Source organism: Apodemus sylvaticus, chromosome 20 (assembly GCF_947179515.1).
Source record: "Apodemus sylvaticus chromosome 20, mApoSyl1.1, whole genome shotgun sequence".
Lineage (NCBI taxonomy): Eukaryota > Metazoa > Chordata > Mammalia > Rodentia > Muridae > Apodemus > Apodemus sylvaticus.
This window is the reverse complement of record NC_067491.1, coordinates 22195672-22215582: the sequence shown is the minus strand read 5'-3', so window position 1 is coordinate 22215582 and position 19911 is coordinate 22195672. Positions and strand designations below refer to the sequence as shown.

At 42.9% G+C, this 19911-nt stretch overlaps 1 protein-coding gene across 4 annotated transcripts; it reads right to left on the bottom strand.

Annotated features, from left to right (window-relative positions):
• Position 1: 1 nt before the first annotated feature.
• Glipr1 (GLI pathogenesis related 1) lies at positions 2–17835 on the bottom strand. 4 transcript variants are annotated; one of them, XM_052164965.1, is made up of 7 exons: positions 17620–17835; positions 12436–12500; positions 10807–11221; positions 7095–7334; positions 3210–3295; positions 1225–1310; positions 2–351 (listed from the first exon to the last, which is right to left on the bottom strand). In XM_052164965.1, exons 3-7 carry the CDS (start codon positions 10978–10980, stop codon positions 137–139), a joined length of 801 nt encoding a protein of 266 aa, XP_052020925.1. In that variant the 5' UTR covers positions 10981–11221; positions 12436–12500; positions 17620–17835; the 3' UTR covers positions 2–136. The 4 variants fall into 4 exon arrangements, with proteins under 4 accessions (XP_052020925.1, XP_052020926.1, XP_052020923.1 ...); XM_052164966.1 differs by lacking the exon at positions 12436–12500 and having other exon boundaries at positions 2–241; positions 325–351; positions 17620–17832; XM_052164963.1 differs by lacking the exon at positions 12436–12500.
• Positions 17836–19911: the final 2076 nt, after the last annotated feature.

Here is a 19911-nt window from a genome sequence, read left to right as displayed (position 1 = left end):
CTTAGGAAACTAAGAAGTGCTGAAGATTTTATTGAAACGTTTTTTAAATAGCCACATATGAATAAGTTGTCCCCCCAACCATGGCATTAGTCCAAAATAACTAAGTTAGGATATTTGTGCTTTACCCAAATGGTAATTATAACAGACAGTAATAGAAGAACCGACTTAGTAATGAGAAAGAGAGACGTGTATCTGTTTCGTAGATATATAGGCCAGTCTGGATAGTCAACAGAGTAGTAACCTGTGAAACAAACAAGAATGCACTCAGTTTCTCATGATGTGCTAACCGAGCCCGGGAGAACAGCTTAAGGTTTGTATACATACGTGAGACCTGATCTCGTCGTGGGTTAACTGTAAAACAGAATTAAGGAAAAGTTAGGATTAGGGGAAGCTATGTTTCTAATTCTTTACAACCATGAACTTGATTTGGCTTTAAGTACAATGATTTTTTAAAGATCAGTCCATTTTTTGCTGCTGTGACAGTATGATATTTTTTCAGTCTTTTTATATGAACTTGATATGTGAATTTTTGTACAAAAGAAATACTACCAGAATGAATGGAAAGACATTTGATATGCCACAACTACCAGATGAATCTAATTTTGAGCTATGGTTGAAACTAAAAATTAAAATATGATTTGTTTTAAATAATGCAATTAAAGTATTTCTTTTAATTAAGTAATTTGTTTATAATGAATGAGGTAGCAGTTTGTCATCCAACCCAGTAGGACACCAAAGTCTCAGCAGGGCATCCGGCTTATCCAAAGTCATAACTCCTTCTCAGCCCCCATCCCAGCCCTGCTGCTGTGAGTCAGTCTGTCCCAGATGTGGCCACGAAGACCCCTGGGATTGGGGTAGCGGCAGCAGCTTTCCGTTCCCTTCACACTGTGCAAAAATAGACGGCTGAAAGGGCGATCTGTTAAACTCAGCTTCTTGATTGGTTTGTTACAGCTTTCTAGAAATTAGCCACTGAATGACAGTTTCCAGTTCTCCACAGTGTCTGCCACAGAGGTCCCTTGCAGGCCCAGCATGGCCTAGTCCGCTTTACCTACCAGTCTGAAGAGATACAAGGCCCCAGGTCGGTAGCATCATCCTCCAAACCTCTGTGTGTACATCCTTCCTTTACGCCTAGTATGTTGAGCTGGTTTCTGGCTCTTACCAAGGCCAACTCAAAACACATGCTTATACCTCAGTTCTATGGAAAGTTATTATTATGTTACTTACTGCAGAGATTGTTCAGACACTTGTCATCTTTTGGGCAGTTACTGCAAGTGGCTCCTTGCTTATATGGCTGTGTTGGGTAATTTCCTCTGTAAAGCAGAAGACCGTTAGTAGAGGGGCCCGACACAGTTGCACTTTACTCCAAGTGTCTCACCCAATCCAAATGATGAGAAGGATGAAGACTCGGGAGCCTGATAAAATGCCTACTAGAGGTGGAAGCCAGTGAAGGTTGCTGGTACTTGGAGGGTTCATGTCGTGTGAACCCTGTGTCTATGAACTTTGTATAATTTATACTGTCACATGTATGAAGACTCTTGAGAAGGAATTATTTTTGTTTCTGTTTAGCAGATAAGGAAACTGAAGATCTTAGAGATTAACAATTTGCCAAAGATGTCAGTTTATATGTATGAACCAGGAAAAAAAAACATCTAGAAATGTCTTATGTTGGGCTCTTTCTACTTAACCCATAGCATATATGATTACTTCTATCCAAACACTGCCTATCCTAGAAAAGCTATTACACATTGTATGTATTTTCTGTGTACCAGGCCATCATAGGTTTTTATTAGATACACCATTCAGCTTGGGTAATGACCTCCAAAAGAAAAAAGAAAATTAGAATAAGTTTATTTGTATATAAATGTGATAGTAACTGATAAACTAATGAGATATCTAAGGGACAGAGAGAGCTCTAACATGTTTAGACTTTTTTCTGTGCGTATGCTGAGGATAACTTATCAATTTTTGCAGCATTGGAGATTGAATTTAAAGTTTCATCCATGCCAGGCAATGTTCTATCAATGTACCACATTCCCTAGCCCCAACCCCCAAAAAGCTAATTTCTGAAGCAACTTACCACAAAACCAAATGAGATTAGAAGATACAGACATATATGTATATAATATATGCATGCAGGCCTGGGAATGAAATACAGTTATAGTGTCTTTCATTGTTAAAAAGCACAACACTCCGTAAGCAGCCTAAGTTGTAGAATGGTTATGATTAAATCATTATTCTTTTTTAATTGTGCATTCCAAACTAAAAGGGGAAATGTCACTTAAAATTGCTAGATTTGGAGAAAACATAAAACTAGGAAGATCTGGATTCGTTTGGGTGGGTATGCTTAAGAAAAAGACGTTACCATATTCTGCCTAAGCAAGCAGATTATTTTTGAGTTTGTTGTAGAAACCTGGGGGATAAGTGGTTTGGGAGCCTGGGAAAGAGGCAAGACACAGAGTGTGAGCAAAGGCCCCAGGGGACGGCCTAAGTGGCAGTGCCCGAAGGACACTGGGCTATACTTAGGTTCAAAGCTTACAGCCTTCTGTTCTGTGAACCCTGGAGTCGTATGTTAGAACAGACGTTTATAGTGTTCCCTCCAGACGCTAAAGAGCATACGTCTCAAGTAGCTTGTGGTACTTTCTCTAAAACTGACCACATATTAGGACACAAGCAACTCTCAAGAAACAGGAAATATTGAAATAACATTCACCCTGTACAAAAGGAATGAAGATATTAAGAAATAAACCAACACATAAAACACGTAGGATGTCCCCACACAGAACGATTCAGCATCATCTACCGTTGTTTTTATGATTACCGGAACCTAAACAGTTTCTGTCTGAAAAATTCAACTGTCAACTCAGCAATTCTACCTTAGTTCTTTGTTTTGAAGTGTGCAAAAGTTTGCTCTGATTTTAACAAAACAAACAAGTTAATATCAATTCTCTTTCCTTGTATTATGAGTATATCAATTTACATCCCGGGCAAGCATTTTAATCTTGCTACTGTTAAAGATAAATGCTCTTATAATGTTTCAAAGCATGTATGTGTGTGTGCATAAACACACCCATGTGGTATGAATGCAGTGCGTCTGGGCAGGAGATTTAGAGGCCTTGAGCTTTGTTTTTTTTTTCTTTATACTTTTTCTAGATTTTCTGTATTACAGATGAATACCTATATTAATGTATTTTTAGAATTCAGGCACTTACGCTGGTCCATAGTCGCATATAAAATTTGCTCCTTTAGGGCAAAATTGCACTGCACAGCCAAGCTTGTAACTGTCTGCCCAAACAACCTGAAAGTACAAGAAGATTTCTTAGCATAGGAATGATTAAATGAGCCCTTGATGATGACCAAGCTTTCATGGTTGTGTTAAGGACTATCTAGTTAGTTGCATAAGAGTCTACTGAGGACATTTTAAGCATTCAGAACTCAGCTGGAAACAAGTCCTGAGTGTGCACAGGGTGCATGTGTAAAACAACATACATGACAAGATGATACTGGAAAGCTGTCCCAGGGTCCCTGCAGCTATCACTGCGAGCCCGGAAACGAGTCACGAAGAGGTGAAAATGAAAACTAGGAACAGCCTGACTTGGACAGTCAGGCTGGGTGAAATCTTCCAGAGCCTGATCCTGAGGTTTAATTCTCTTACACATTTCAGCACAGTCAAACTGGGGGCAACGTCTCCACGTGATCGTTCTTATAACAGCTTCAGGACGGCTGCATCAAATTCCCTTACAAAGTAGCAAAGCACCTGCGACCTTTACAATGAGTTCTGTTGCCTGATAAACAGTGTTTGGGGCTAGGGCCTAGAGCAGAGGAAGGATGTGCTCTGTTGATGGAAGACACCGAGGTACATGGGCCTCTCATAAGAATGAGTTCTATTCACTAAAGCCCGAGATCCGCCCAGACCGTTCTCAGGATTTGAGGGAAATCCAGGTGGAGCCGGGCTCCTAACAGAATAGCAAATGGTCACTGGATTGTTTGCCCACGCTGACGCCAGCTTTCCAAGTGACTGGACATCATCCTTCCTTCCACTGAAGAGAGCAAACCCATGTGCTCAGCAGGCCTGTTTTTCTCCAGTGCTTACCCTAAGCAGTGCTTCCTACAGAAAGCTGCTACAATGAAATAAATAAAGCAGGGGAACCTTGAAGAAGTGTCTGAAGGGAAGAAGTGGCTGACCCAAAGGGTGTTGAGGGAGGACATCTCTGAAATGACCTTTGAACCACAAGATGTAAGTGATAAGGATATAGACAAAAAAAAAAAAAACAAAAAAACAAAAAAACAAAAACCAGAAGACTTGGACAATGGACACCAACCATTCTTAGGGATAAAGGCCGCTGGAGTAAAAGCTGTTTGGCATGTTAGAGTGGCAGAAAGACAGCAAATGGAGGCACAATCTGCATGGGGGACAGTCACAGACAATGAGATCAAAGGGAGCAGACTGAAGGAATTCTGGTAGGTAAGAGATATATATATTGAGTCCACTTGGCCTGAGAAGACCAGGGGAAGAGGAGGCAATTCCGGAGGTTTATTGTAGCAGTATAGGAATGAGCACATGGTAACTCACTCTTGGGTGATAGCATTCCTGGAAGCTGATGATGGAGTTCATGACTCCTTCATTGGATTTTATTCTGAGTGTGGGGGAGCATTTGGGCTTGGGAACCAGGTACGATTTTTTGTACAGAAAACCAGGGACCAAGCAAGGTGAGTAGGAACCTGGGCAGAGAGTTCTGCTCAAAGCATGTTCATTTTGAGCTGCGTATTATATATCCCAGTAAAGACTAGGTCCTAGGCTTAACTACCTGTAGTTACAAGGATTGGGATAACAGAGATACAGATCTTGAAGTCACGAGGTTGAATACAACCATATAGGCAGAGGTAATAGAAAAAGGCCAGGGGAGCTTTTTATGTTTCACACCTTTTGCACCTGTTGGGGACAAGTGATGACATAAAGGTGCTGCTATGTCCCTGAGGGCAGGCAGGTGGAAATGTTGGTATATTAGTTGTTAGTGTGACAGAATTTCAGTGGAAAGGCATGTTCTGGGTCCTGAATGGTCAGTTCACATTGCCTTTGGGTCTGTGATGAGGATCTTGGAAACTCGTCACACCTTGTGGTGGCCAGGAAACCAAAGACAGAGAAAAGGGGATAAATCCCCAACATCCCTTTCAAGTGAGCACCCCCATGACCTATCTTACCTTCCTTTGTGTAGACCCCACCACCTAAGGAAACAGTTCCCTACTTTCCAACATGCTCCAGACCTTTAAGCGACCTTGCAAATAGTTTTCAAAGTTAGGCTTAGCTGGTTATGGTGTATTACATCTGTAATCTCAGCATGCCAGAAGATGAGACAGGAAGCTCACTGTGAGTTCAAGGCCTGCTTGGGTCACACAGTGAATCTGAGGCCAGCCCGGGCCATCCAGTTCGTCCCATTGTCAACTGTTCTTATTAGTCAAAGAAGCAAAGCCAGGGTCACAGGGTCAGGGGGAATATGGACTCAGATTGTGTAACTAGTCCATATATGGAACTTGCCTACCAGCAAATTTTTCATTAAACAAAAATGAAAATCTTGCAGGTCTGTCTCCAGTAAACATGAAGCTAAAATGTTGAATTAGTATGTCAATTCTATACTATTCTCATAGAGATTATCAATCTGGATTTATGCTCTGTATCTGTTTATCACTGGGCAACCTAAGTAAGCAACTTGATTTTCCAAAGAGGATAGTAAGAGGTTTCAATCCCTACTTTAGTTAACTTTCCAGTAGGAACGTGAAATGGCCTGACTAGTCTGAATCTCTCTGCCACCACTAAGGTCTCTGAGAGGGATAAAACAGGAACGTTAGACAAGGATAGGTCAGAAATCCTCTTCTAACATAAATTATTACAAAACTAGATTCCGGGGCTGCACTCTTTGTTAAGTGGCTACCGACAAAGTGTTGGTCCAGATTCCCTCACAGCTCACTCTGAGCATTAGCTTACATGACAATACAATCTCAGAAGTGTGGGGAAGGAGAACTAGGAACAGGGAAAGCAGGGTACAGCTGCGGGTGGTTTCTGACTCTCAGGAGAGCTCCCCCTGATTTTGGGAGACCTGTGTGCATGGCTAATTCAATTGAGAGAGACTGACAGAGGCCATCTGAGCAAAGATGACACAGATTGTCCAGCCAAGGGCTCACACCGTGCTCCATGCAGTAAGAGGTGCTCCATGCAGTAAGAGGTTTGGGAGTTGGTTCTTGAAAATGGACTTTGTCAAATGAAAAGAAAGACACTTCCCGATAGCCAGGTGAAGACGGTGTGCAAGGTATATGCAGGAGACTGTTGCTTTAATTGGAGTTTAGTAGCTGTGTGTGCTAAATACATAGCGGTCAGAAGACAATTCACTTTTTAACAGACTTGTTACCCAAATGAATATCCCTCATCCCAGGGAGCCAGAGCAGGAAGAATAAACTCAAGTTCATGTCAGACAGACTCGAGACAGCAGAAACTTCCCTCAATTTGTAAGTTCCTCCTTTCCATCTAGGGAACAAAAGGAAGGCTAATACTTGGGACATGAGAAAACTAATTTTCAGAGTCCTATCTGTCCCACAGATAGGAGATCAAATTAGTGGTCCTGACCTCTTCAGTAGACATGGTCTGTCTTTCCTGCAGAAGAGACGAGAATGTTCATGGATTCCCAAGTCTAGGAGACTTGACAGCCATTTAGTCAGTGAATATGGAATTTATCTTCCTGACCTGAAAGCCTCAATCACTTCTTACCACAAACATGTAAGGGAGGGTCTAACATCCATACATCAACAAACTCAGTTAAAGAGATTATGATTTTCTCTAAAGCTGCTTAACTAATAAGAAGACACTTCAAATTCAGTTATCAGCCATATTGCAAGACTTTAAGGAACATAATGTTATCTCATGTGAGTATCTTGTACTGTCTAGATTGATGGCCACTGCATATGATTTTATCCATGTAACTAATGTCTCCACATACATTTTTCTCTCATAATCTTACTAGCTCATTATATATTTGCTCAACACCATGTCCAGTTCTCTCCACCTTTAAACAGGCAGTTTCAAGAAGCTATAGGGGAGTACTTACCTGAGTGTAATGGCCACAGATGTCTGTACATTTCCTAGTGCTGAAGTCATAGTACTTAATTTCTTCATACCAGTCAGAGATGGCTGAAGATACTGAAAAGATGGATAGAGAGCCAAGCCAGATATTTTCTCCCAGGGCAGTGAAATTTGGGTGTATCCTCGAATGCAGCTGTGGGTTGTGTTTAAATTCACAAGATTTTGCCCATGCTTTTGCAATTTGGGCTAGTTTCGGATCCCAAGACTGCAAACAAAAAATAAACAATATAGGAAATAAATATATTACTCTAGAAAGAAATATCTTACTTAAAAAAGTAAGACTATTATTAACAAGCACAAGGCTGTTCGCCTACCTCGACTCAGATCTGGAGGCCCTGCTGGCTTACTACTTAAAGGCCAGGCTCCAGGTCCTTTGAGAGTAGGAGTCCCAGTGACAAATGAGGTAGATTCCAGAAGCGACATTCTGCTTACTAGTCTCTACCTGCTGACTTGGTTGAGAATACTATCATAGGTTTCTACTGCTCCAAAGACATACCATGAAGAAAATGCAAGTTGGGAAGGAAGGCATTTATTCAGCTCACTTCCATATCTCTGTTCAAAGAAGTCAGGACTGGAACTCAAACAGGAGAGAATCCTGGAGGCAGGCGCTGATGCAGATGCCATGGAGGCATGCTTTTTACTAGCTTGCCTCCCATGGCTTGCTCATAGAACAAGCCTGCTTTCTTATAGACCCAGGACCACCAGTCTAAGGATGGCAAATCGCTAGAACTCTTCCCCCATCGAAAATGCCTTGCAGCTGAATTCCATGGAGACATTTTCTCAACTGAGGCCCCTTCGCTGATGGCTCGTATATCTTGTGTTAAGACAAAAGCAGCCAGCACAATTAAGAAGTAATGAGAAGAGAGAATAAGAATAGGAGAGAAGCAGAAACATCTGCGTGTCTTGTCTTCAAGTGATACTGCCTTATAACCATAAGCTCTAAGAGATAAACAATGTGACACACGTAACAGGGCAAGTAAAATCATGTGATACATGGTAGCTTTTGTATGAAGGAATAGTACACTGTCCAAAAAAAAGAATAAACCAAAAAACTCCAGAATAATTTTGATAGTTCTCCAACAGTAAAATATGTAGGAAAACATCTTACCAAGGGGGTAAAAGATCTCTACAATGAAAACCAGGAAACACTGAAGACATGCTGGAGATAACACTGGATCATCAGTTCTCAACCCATGGAAGAGGGTTCTCATCTCTCTTCAAAAACATCCTCGCATTACAACTCAAAGCAGTCGAAAAATTACTTAGGATGTAACAACAAACATACTTTATGGTTGATGGTCATGCAGCACGATGAACTGTTCTAAAGGTCACGGCATTAGGTTGAGAACCACGACTGGAGAGGATGGGAAGGCTGTGCATGCCCATGGATTTGGGTAGGCATTTCCAAATGATAGTATCACTGAAAGATGTTTATAGATCTCACTACGCTCCTAAGGCTTTCTTCTTAAAGCTAGGAAAAAGAGCTGAAAATTTGAAGCACAAAAGACTTCATATGCCAAAGGACTTCTGATCAGAAATAGTGCTAAAGGGCTTGTCAATCTGGACTTCAAAAACAGAGTGCTGTCTAGAAAACAAACAAACAAACAGTGCTGGTCAAAATCAAGTGGTATTGGCATCAAAACAGACAAGGAGATTAATGCAAGAGGACACTAGACTGCTGGTGCTGGACAACCTGGATACGCACACACAGACGCACAAAACCAGGTTCTCACAGAGCAGAAGAAACGAGTCAGACCGTATCCCAAACCTTAATAGGAGGCCTGAATCTACCCCAGTCAAATGTCTCAATTTTACATCTTTTTTTTTTTTAATTTGTGTGTGGCTTTTATTTTTTTCTCTTTTGCCCAATTACTTTGGCTCATATTTAATAATATATGAAGTGCAGGTGATTAATTTTCTGAACATGGCTTCCATGGCTCAGGAAATACTTAAGTACTGACAAGTGAGACTGTGCTGATTAAAAATCAGAGGCACAGTGAACACCAGCATTACCCGAGGGCACAGCTTAAAGAATGGGAGAGAAATTGGACATGGTGATACAAGCCTTTAAACTCACTGAAGGTGGGGCTGTAGAGTCAGGCAAGGCAGGTCTCTGAGTTCCAGGTCAGCCTCATATTTTTTTTAACTCAAGAGAGAGAGAGAGAGAGAGAGAGAGAGAGAGAGAGAGAGAGAGAGAGAGAGAGAGAGAGAGAGAGAGAGAGAGAAGGAAGGAAAGGAAGAAAGGAAGGAAGATAGGAAGGATGGAAGATATGAAAGGAAGGAAGGAAAGATAGATAAAAGAAGAAAAAATGTGGAGTTGTAGAGTCAGGCAGATCTCTGAGTTTCAGGCCAGCCTCATTTTCTTTTTAACTCATCAAGTTGAAAGAAAGAAAGAAAGAAAGAAAGAAAGAAAGAAAGAAAGAAAGAAAGAAAGAAAGAAAGAAAGAAAGAAAGAAAGAAAGAAAGAAAGAAAGAAAGAAAGAAAGAAAGAAAGAAAGAAAGAAAGAAAGAAAGAAAGAAAGAAAGGAAAGAAAGAAAGGAAAGAAAGGAAAGAAAGGAAAGAAAGGAAAGGAAAGAAAGGAAAGATAAAAGAAAAGAAACAATAGAAAATATATTGCAGCTACTCATCCACGAGCAGATTAATACCTGAAATGTCTGAAGAGCTAAAAGCATTAAACCCTAAATGTGTGAGAAATGCAACAACCAACAGATGAGCAGAACACAGCCCTTCAGAGGTGTAGCTCAACATCCTCAGCCCTTAGGGAAATCTGACTATTAAGTCCACTGATATGAGGGTGGAGAAAAAGCCCTTATATGCTGCTGATAGGAATGTAAATTAGCTCAGTCACGGAGGAAATCAGAATCACCAAAAACTACAAACATTAGACTAGCGTGTGATTCAGCTACAACCTGTTTGGGCGTGTACCTACAGGGACGGAAGTCAGCACACGTTGGAGATAGATCCATGGTTTTTGTGGCACTACTCACAGCATCCAAGCTATGGATTACATCCAGTGGTTCCCAAATAGATGAAAGGGTAATGGTTTGTGTACAGATATGTTTATATAAACATACATTGAGTTATCAAGAACAAAATTGTGACATTTGCAGGAAAATGGATGGACTTGGAGATCATCACACTAAGTAACATAAAGCACACACAGGAGGGAAGGTACCATGTCCCCTTATAAGTGAAGTATAGAGGAAGACAACCGATGGACGACCACAGAAACAGAAGGGGAAAGGGATCAGAGGGCAAGGGCCTAGAGGACAATGGGATGGGTGTAACCTAAGCACACCGGGAATTATCCTAATGAAACACCATTATTTTACCCAGCATATAGTGAAAAAAACAAACCCTAAAGACACACAAAAAAGAAACCTCACAAACATTAACAGGAAAAACCACAACAGCAAAGAAGTCTGCTGCTCATGGCTGCGGAGAGGAAGTATGATTCAGACAGAACACTGAATCATGCCTGTGGCATTGCTCAAGACAGTCGGGGAGAGGCTACGGTATGCATGGTGGACTCTGATCGCAGGCTGAGGTTACTTACTGCACACATTCATTACAAGAAAAAAAACCCCACTCAGGGTTACCCAGAATTCACACCCAAATTAATGCAGGCGAGTTGCTTCTGATGGACATGTGCTGCAAGCCCTGCTCGTGAACTCACCATGTACAGCATATTCTGCGCTGTTGGCTTCACTTTTGACCGAAGCCGGTTGTGAACTTGAACACATTCTTTGATGAAGTCCTCGTTTGTTATATCTGGCAAAGTACTTGCTGTAAATGAAGAACTGGACACAGGCGAAGCCACCCAGATCATCACAGCAAGGATGACCTGCATGGTCCCTCCGGACCTGCTGGACCTGGGATCCAGAGCCTCGGGGTTCTGATAGAATGCTTGGTTCTCTCTGTGTGCAGACTGTCTCTGTGTTGGAGCTCCGATGGACCCAGGGATGTTTATGCTAGACAAGTGCTCTGCCTCTCAGCTCCATCTTCAGCATGCTGGGGTTTTTGTTTCTTTCTTCTTCTTTTTTTTTTTAAGGTCAGCTTTACAAAGCACAGCCTACTTCAGCTTGAGAAGCCTGAGAGAAGAATGACGTCATGAAACTTACACCGGATTTCTCCATATATGGCTTGCAGCTCTTGTTCTCTCTCTCTCTCTCTCTCTCTCTCTCTCTCTCTCTCTCTCTCTCTCTCTCTCTCTCTCCTCCCTCCCTCCCTCCCTCCCTCCCTCTCTCCCTCCTCTCCTCTCTTCCTCTCTCTCCTCCCCTCCTCTCCCCTCTCCTCCCCTCCTCTCCTCTCTTCACCTCCCCCTCCTCTCCTCTCCCCTCCCCTCTCCTTCCTCTCCCCTCCTCTTTCTCTCTGTCTCTGTCTCTGTCTCTCTCTCTTTCTGTCTTATGGCAAATAACAAAGAATACTTTATTGAGACTTGAATACAGAAATTGATTTTCTTGTCATGATTTATAAAACCAAACAAGGTGTGCAAACCAACATGGTTTTTATTTTATAGTTTCAGAGAAAGTGAGGCTCTTCACTGTAATTGCACTGAGGAGAATTTCTTTTCTTTTCTTTTCTTTTCTTTTTTTTTCTATATTGAAAGGACAACATAAACCCCACTTGTAAGAACCAGGCCTGATTTAGAAAAGAAAGCCATAAGGCCCAGCTCCTGGAATAGATCATAAAATCCAGAAACAAGGTCATAAAACCCCCTCCCAGAGAACAGCCAGGGGATAATCACGAAAATGGGGAAATATCTTATCTCAGAATGAGCCGTCTGGGCTGGGCGGCCTTATCTCAGCTTATGGTTAAACATTCCCAACATAGGAATGCAGACAGCTAACCCACTGCGACCCTTTAGCACACAGGAATGAAAATTTAGATTACCTAATCCGTCTGGAGAGTTTCCCTGGTTCCCAATAAGAAGGCTGTGTGCCTTTGTCTAGGGTCACCATTTCAAAAGGTTTGGGCGTGTACCTACAGGGACGGAAGTCAGCACACGTTGGAGATAGCAGCATAGCCATGGTTTTTGTGGCACTACTCACCACATCCAAGCTATGGATTACATCCAGTAGTTCCCAAATAGAAACCCACCTACTGGTTGTTTCTGCAGCATAAATACTCTTTGTCTTTGCACACTATCTGAGGCTGTGGTCTTCCTTCATTCGGTTTTCAGATCCTTACAATTTGTTTGTTTACATCCCAAATACGGTCCCTCCTCCCAGTCCCCTCTCACTGAGACCCTCCCCCATCCACCTTCCCCTTCTCTGAGAGGGTGAGGTCCCCCGGGCATCCTCACCTCCCAGCATCAAGTCTTTGCCAGATTAGGCACATCCTCTCCCACTGAGGCCAGACAAGTCAGCCCTGTTGGGGAATGGATCCCACAGTCAGGCTACAGTTTCAGGGAGAGCCTCTGCTCCAGTGGTTGGGGTCCTACATAGAGACTATGCTTATCTGCTTAGGAGGGGAAGCAGAAGAGGGCCAGGGGCCTTGGTCTAGACACTGTGTGTTCTTTGCAGTCTCCGAGAGTTTCCCTGGTTAGGTCCAGATTAGGTGACTTTGTTGGCCCTCCCCTTGGGGATCCCATCCCCTTCAATCTTCATTCAACTCTTCCATAAAAGTCCCCTACCTTCATCCAATGTGTGGCTGTGGGTATCTGTGTCTGTTTTAGTCATCTGCTGGGTGGATCCTCACAGAGGACTGCTATGCTAGGCTCCTTTCTACAAGCATATCACAGTATCAATAATAATTTAGGGATTGGTGCTTGCTCATGGGTTGGGTTTCAAGTTGGATTGATTATTGGTTGGCCATTCCTTCAGTCTCTGCTCCACCTTTGTCCCTGCATTTCTTTTAGACAGGACAAATTTTGGGTCAAAAGTTTTGTGGGTAGGTTGATGTCCTTGTCCCTTCACTAGGGGTCCTGAGGGCTAATATCCAAATTATATAAAGAACTCAAGAAGTTAGACTCCAGCAAACCAAATAACCCAATTAAAAGTGGGGTACAGAGCTAAACAGAGAATTCTCAACACAGGAAACTCAATGGCTGAAAAGCACTTAAAGGAATGCCTCAGCATCCTTAGTTATGAGAGAAATGCAAATCAAAACAATCCTGAGATTCCCACCTTACACAAACTAGAATGTTAAGATCAAAAACTCAAGGGACAGCACATGCTGGTGAGGACTGGAGCAGGGGAACACTATTCCACTGCTGGTGGGAGTGCAAACTTGTACAACCATTCTGGAAATCAATTTGTTGTTTTCTCAGAAATAGTTCTACCTGAAGACCCAGCTATACTGTTCCTGGGCATACACCCAAAAGATGTTCCCCCACACCACCAGGACACATGTTCCACTATGTTCATAGCAGATTTCTTCTTAATAGCCAGAAACTGGAACCCAGATGTCCCTAAACCAAAGAATGGATACAGAGAATGTGGTTCATTTACACAGTGAAATACTATTCAGCTATTAAAAATACAGACATCATGAATTTTGCAGGCATATGGATGGAACTAGAAAATATCGTCCTGAGTGGAGGAAATTCAGACCCAAAAAGACATAAATGGTATGTTCTCACTGAAAAGTGGATATTAGCCATTAAGCACAACATACTTGCGATATATCCAAAGACCCAAAGAAGCTAAACAAGGGAGGCAGGCCCAAGGGAGGATGCTTGAATCACACTTAGGAGGTAAAACAAAATAGTCATAGAAAGCAGAGGGAGGGAGGGAAGTGGGTGGGAAACTAGCAGGGAGTGGGAGTAGGGGGGTGGGGGGTAGGGGAGTGGGGGGGTAGGGGGTGGGGGCTGGGGGGGAGGGGGAGGGAAGGGGGACAGGTGTGGGGAGAGACAGAAGAGAGACCCAGAGGGCCAGGAGGATGAATAGAAGTCTACACCTGCCCACGGTAGGGGTGCGGAGAATCTTTAGGAAGTTCCAGACTTGGGATGGGGGAGGGTCCCAGGGGTCAATGCTGGTGACCTTAGCCAAGATGCCTAACAGTGAGGACATGGAACCTGAAGAGGCTCATTTTGTCTTAACTCAGTCTCATCAGTGCCTCTTGGTGACAGGGCATGTACAAAACACAGATCCCTGTTTGATGACATTGGGCTTTGAGTTGGGAGGGATCTTTAGAAATAGTCCTGTATTAGCCAGGATTCTCTAAGAAACAAACATGACAGGATATCTGTATCAAGAGGGGTTTAACAAACTGGCTCTCAGGAGTGGTTTGAGAGGTCAACCACTGTTGTCTCATAACAGCAAGGCTGAGAATCTGCTACTTGTTCTGTCGGACTGGAGACCTGAAGAATTCCTGAAGAGCTGCTGAAGAGAGCAGTTTATATTGGAATCCTGAAGAAGCTGAGTCTGCCACCAACCACTGCATCCAGGTAGAAGAACTTACCAGCAAGAGCCAGAGCAAGCAGGCAAAAAAAGAAAAAGAAAAAGAAAAAAAAGAAAAAGAAAAAGAAAAAAAAAGAAAAGAAAAGAAAGAAAGAAGCAAAGAAACAAAGAAACAAAGAAAGAAACAAAGAAAGAAAAAGCAACCTTCTTTTAGGTCCTTTCCTGTGGGATGCCACCAGAAGGTAGGGCTCAGATTTCGGGGTGGGTCATCCTACTTGAAATGATCTGTTTAAGAAAATCCCTCAAGGGATTCCAGTTGTAGTCAACTAGACAACCAACTTTACCATCACAACTCTCCACTAAAGACTTGCAAATGTTTTTGGAAAGTCTTCAGTTGGACTCCAGGGTGCAAACTGTGTACAGTAAATAATCCGCCCTATCAGAGGGTGTCTGAATGAGAGCCCTACCCAGACTACTTTCCTATGTAGATTTAGGGGTAAAGTTGAAGTAACAACTTGTACATACTCAATAATCATCAACTCAAACTATCAGGATATTTACTAATAAACTTGCCAGAATCACCACTCTATGCATTGGGACCACCGAATGCATTAAGTAAAATAAAAAGTTTCTAGAACATGGACGGGAATATAAAAAGATTATCTGAAAATAAACAGTTATTAACAGACCAATGACTAATGACCAGAACAGCTGCATATCTATAGTGGACAAAGGAAGGTGATGTTCAGGGCAGGATAACTTACAGCAGTGGTACAAGATTTCATGATGTTCAGAATAGCATACAGCTTAAAGCTGATACATTGTTTAATTCTAGAATTTTCTATGTGATACTTTCAGCCAGAGGTTGACCATGAGTAACTGAAGCGACAGGAAGTAGAGCCATGAGTAAGAGGGGGCAGGTCGTGTGGTTAATGTGGTGACTTTATGTAGAATTCACAGGGGGAAGTGAAGCGCGCACAGGCATGCCGGGTGAAGGGTGAAGGAGGGCGGGGAGAGAGCAAGGGGGGAGGGGTGGGGGAGGGGAGGGGAGAGAGCAAGGGGGGGAGGGGTGGAGGAGCAGCAAGAAGGAAGCAGATGGGAGGACCAGCAGTTTCAGTTTAATTTCTGTGACTAGCTAGCAGCTAGCTATGAGACCTTGAACAGCTTAGCATACCCTCTTAAGTTCTCAGACACCTATTAAATGAGGCTAATCGGGTTGTTTCTGTTTCCGTGATCACAGAGGTTTGGGAGGATCAAATAAACCTTAATTCAATGCATTAAACTCCTACTGTGTATATTAGGTTTAATATATATATTAAAGATATGTATATAATATATATAAATATATAATATATTTAATTCTATATATTATGCATTATACATTATACATATATTTTCTTATATATACTAATATATATAAATATATACTTACTTTCTTATATATTTTATTATATGTAACAAATAATATATTACATATATAATACATCATAATATAGTCATATAAAATATAATATATATTAGCACAATATATTAGAATGTATTATTATATAATAATAAATTAATATGTGATATATTGGGTTAAGGTTTGATATTAAAATATATAATATATTAATTATGTATATATAATTTATATAAACCTAAAAGCAATCAAGGGTCTAACCCTTAAAGGAGCTGTGAGACAGCAGCGTAAGAGTGGTTACAACACAGCTGTTGGCCTGAATGATGTGCACATAAAGGTGTGGTGCCTTAGGAGAGGACACACAGCGAGCGCAGAGGAAACATTCTACATCTGGGACAGCCGTCTCCCACCTTCCTAATGCTGTGTCCCTTTAATACAGTTAAGCTCATGCTGTGGTGATGCCTAACCATAAAATTATTTTCACTGATAACTATAATTTTGCTACTGTTATGAATCATAATGTAAATAATTTTTTGGAGACAAAGGTTTGCCAGAAGAGTTGTGACCCACAGGTTGAGGATCACTGATCTAGTCGGAAAGTTTTTTGCTGAGACCAAACTCAAATTAGGTGAGGATTAAGTAAAAATCTAGGAACCTTAAGGCAGTCTTGTTATTGGTACATAAGCAAATGGCCGTGTTAGACACTCAAGGTTAATCTCAAATTCTGTCTAGGATGCTGCTTCTAGTAGCATTGCTTTCTAGCATAATCAATAGACTAAGTGCTTTCTTGGCTGACTCTCAAGCAACGTTAGAATCGATGTTGTAAGTAATAGTCACCAGTGAGGAGGTTCGCAGGCCTGGGTCTGCTTTCCACCTCCTGGGTCTGTTAGTTATGCTAGCTGGATGTTGGACAGAGAACAAGAAACAAACTCCACCGGGGAGCAAAGTGGGTGTGTTCGTGGTTGCTTGAGCACCCAGTTACACCACGCAACGCCAAGAGTGAACGTTATTGTCCGGAAAGGTGCCCTAGTTTTCTTTCTGTTGCTGTGATAAAACATGGAGCAAAACAAGTTTGACAAGGAAAGGGCTTATTTGGTTTATCATTTCACACCACACCCAATCAGTGAGGGAAGCCAGTCAGGACTAAAGCAAGAGTCCCCTTCCCCTCCCCCTCCTCTCTCCCTCCCCTCTTCTCCTCTCCTCTCCCCTCCCCCTCCCCCTCCTCTCACTCCTCTCCCATCCCCTTCCTCTCCCCCTCCCCGTCCTTTCCTGGCCCCTCTCCTTTCCCCTCCCCCTCCTCTCCCCTCCCCCCACTCCCCCTCCTCTCCCCTCTCCTCCCCTTCCTCTCCCCCTCCCATTCCTCTCCCCCTCCCCCTCCTCTTCCCTCCTCTCCCCTCCCCCTCCTCTCCCTTGCTCTCCCTTTCCCCTCCTCTCCCCTCCCCCCTCTCCTTCTCCTCTCCTCTCTCCCTCCCCCTCCCCTTCCTCTTCCCCTTCCCTTCCCCTCCACTCCCCCTCCCCCTTTTCTCCCCCTCCTCTCTCCCTCCCCCTTCTCTTCCCTCCCCTCCCCCTCCTCTCCTTCTCCTCTCCCCCTCCCCCTCCCCTTCCTCTTCCCCTTCCCTTCCCCTCCACTCCCCCTCCCCCCTCTCCCCCTCCGCTCTCCCTTCCCCTCCTCTCCCCCTCCCCCGGCCCCCCCTCCAAAGCAGGAACTGAAGCCAAGTCTAAAGGCACTGGTCACTGCATAGCTTACTTTCTTAGAGCACCCAGGATCTCCAGCCCAGGGGCGGCGCTGCCCACAGCCGGCTGGACCTTCCCATGTCGATCATGAATCACAGATACGCCTCCTCCGCAGACTTCCCTACAGGTCAACCTGAGGAAAGCACCTCTTAGGGTTCCCCGGGTGACTCTCGAGAACGTGTCAAGCAGGCAACCTCAGACCCGAGCCCCACCTCCTCTGCTCACCCTGCATCTCTGCAGTGAAGCACGAGGGAGGCGGCTTACCACCGAACAGCGGAAATGAACTCTGCTCAGCTCTTCTTGGCAAGTTTACACCTGTCAGAGGAACTCCCCCCCCCCCCCTTGCCTTCAGGATTTGCCACAGCGCCACTTTAGCAAAGTCTTCTTCTGCTTCTCTGTAATTTTCTTTTTCTTTGACAGTGGAGCTACAGTACCTTTTATAGTAAGACAACAAACCCTTTTAGAGAGTCATATGTACATTAACACACAGATAGAGCATGATAAACCTGTCCGCAGATGAAGGATAGCAGGACTCCCTGTACTATCAGGACATGAGAGGGCAGAGGAAAACCAGCCCAGGATCCTGCACACTCTTAGCCTCTCCGACTCTGGGTGTCTCCACCCCTTTGGAGTCCAAATGACCCTTTCATAGGGGTCACCTAAGACCATAGGAAATATCAAATATTTACATTGTGATTCATAACTGTAGCAAAATTACAGTTGTGAAGTAGCATCGAAATGATTTTATGGCCATCGCACCGTGAGGAACTGCCTTAAAGGTCACAGCGTTAGGGAGCTGGAGAGCTGCCCTGGAGACTATTTTTTTTCAGTTCCGACAATCACTCTGTCAGTCACGTGTTCTCGTTTTAAAAGGACTGTTTTAATTTGGGTAGCTCATCTTGTTTATAACCAGGAATTCTGGCTTTGGGTTTTTTTGTTGTTTTGTTTTGCTTTTTGGGTTTTGTTTGCTATCCGGTCTTATTCTGTAGCCTAGGCTAGCTTCTAGTTTGTGATCCTTGGGTCTCAGCCCCGAAAGTGCTGAGATTCCAAGTCTGAGCTACCACATCTGGCTTCTAACTGTTGTTCTGAGGCAGGGTCTTCCTATTTTGTAGCCCTGGTTGTCATAGAACTTGCTGGTTCTAGACCGGGCTGGTCTTGAACTCACAGAGCATCGCCTGTCTCACCAGTGCGGGGATTAAGGCCATGTGCTCCCAAGACAGACAAGCTTCTTTAACGTCGGCTTCCCCTTCGGTCATGGGTATATGTACACTTGAATACACATGTGTTTCAAAACATAAATAATAAATTGCGTGTTTGAAGGTTTCAGTGAGACCATAATTTTATGCATGTTGTACCATTTTTCATAATCATAATTTTGTGAAAATGCTATTGTTATTATAACTTTGTACTTTATGATCTGTATTTTGACAAGTGAATAGACCATGATTTGCATATTATTATAATATAAATATATACATATGAATATTCATATTTCTTTAAAATTTTTCATAAATAATGCTGTGGAAGTCTTCATATAAAGAGAATCCTGAAGCAATTATCTTTAGAACTTATACTAATTTATATTATCATTAGAATATGCCTGCCAGTCTGACTTTTTATCTTAATAGTAGACACTAAGAGACTAAAGATATGTCTGGGTTTTTTTTTTTTTTTCATATTGTTAGCTAACACTAGAGTGAGATAATAATGCTCGGCCCAGATGGATTTTATTTGGAAATATCAGTTAGCTCGATTTCAAATGCAATCAAGATACCTGAGGAGATACAGTTATCGCTAGCAGTGTTAACTCTATCTTAACTGTAAGATGTTCCCTCCATGTCTTCTGTTTCTTACGATAGGACGTTGATATATCAAGGTAGGAGAGATGAGACACCCTCTGAACTGTTGTAAGAGCGCTTTTGCTTAAACTGGTGTATGCAGGTCTAGCAAAGGGTCAAAGGTCAAGGCTTATTACAGAAGAGGGCTTAGAGCTTCCAGACTAGTGCAGTCAGAGTCTGGTCGACACTCACACCTTCCCCCTCCCTTCCTTCCTTTTGCACGCTAGATCTTACTAACTGATTCCTAACTTGAACTCATCTTGGGGTGAAGCTTTCCTACAGAGGGATCTGAACTGGAATCTCCACATTCACCCTAGGATTTGTGGTGCTATCTACCATGGAAAAAGAGCTCCCCACTCAACATTCCTAGTGCCAGGACCAACTTTGCTCACACAATAATGGCTTAGAAAATGATTTGGAAGGCAGTTATCAGCCAGGTTTTTCGCTGCAGTGACAAAATTCCCAGA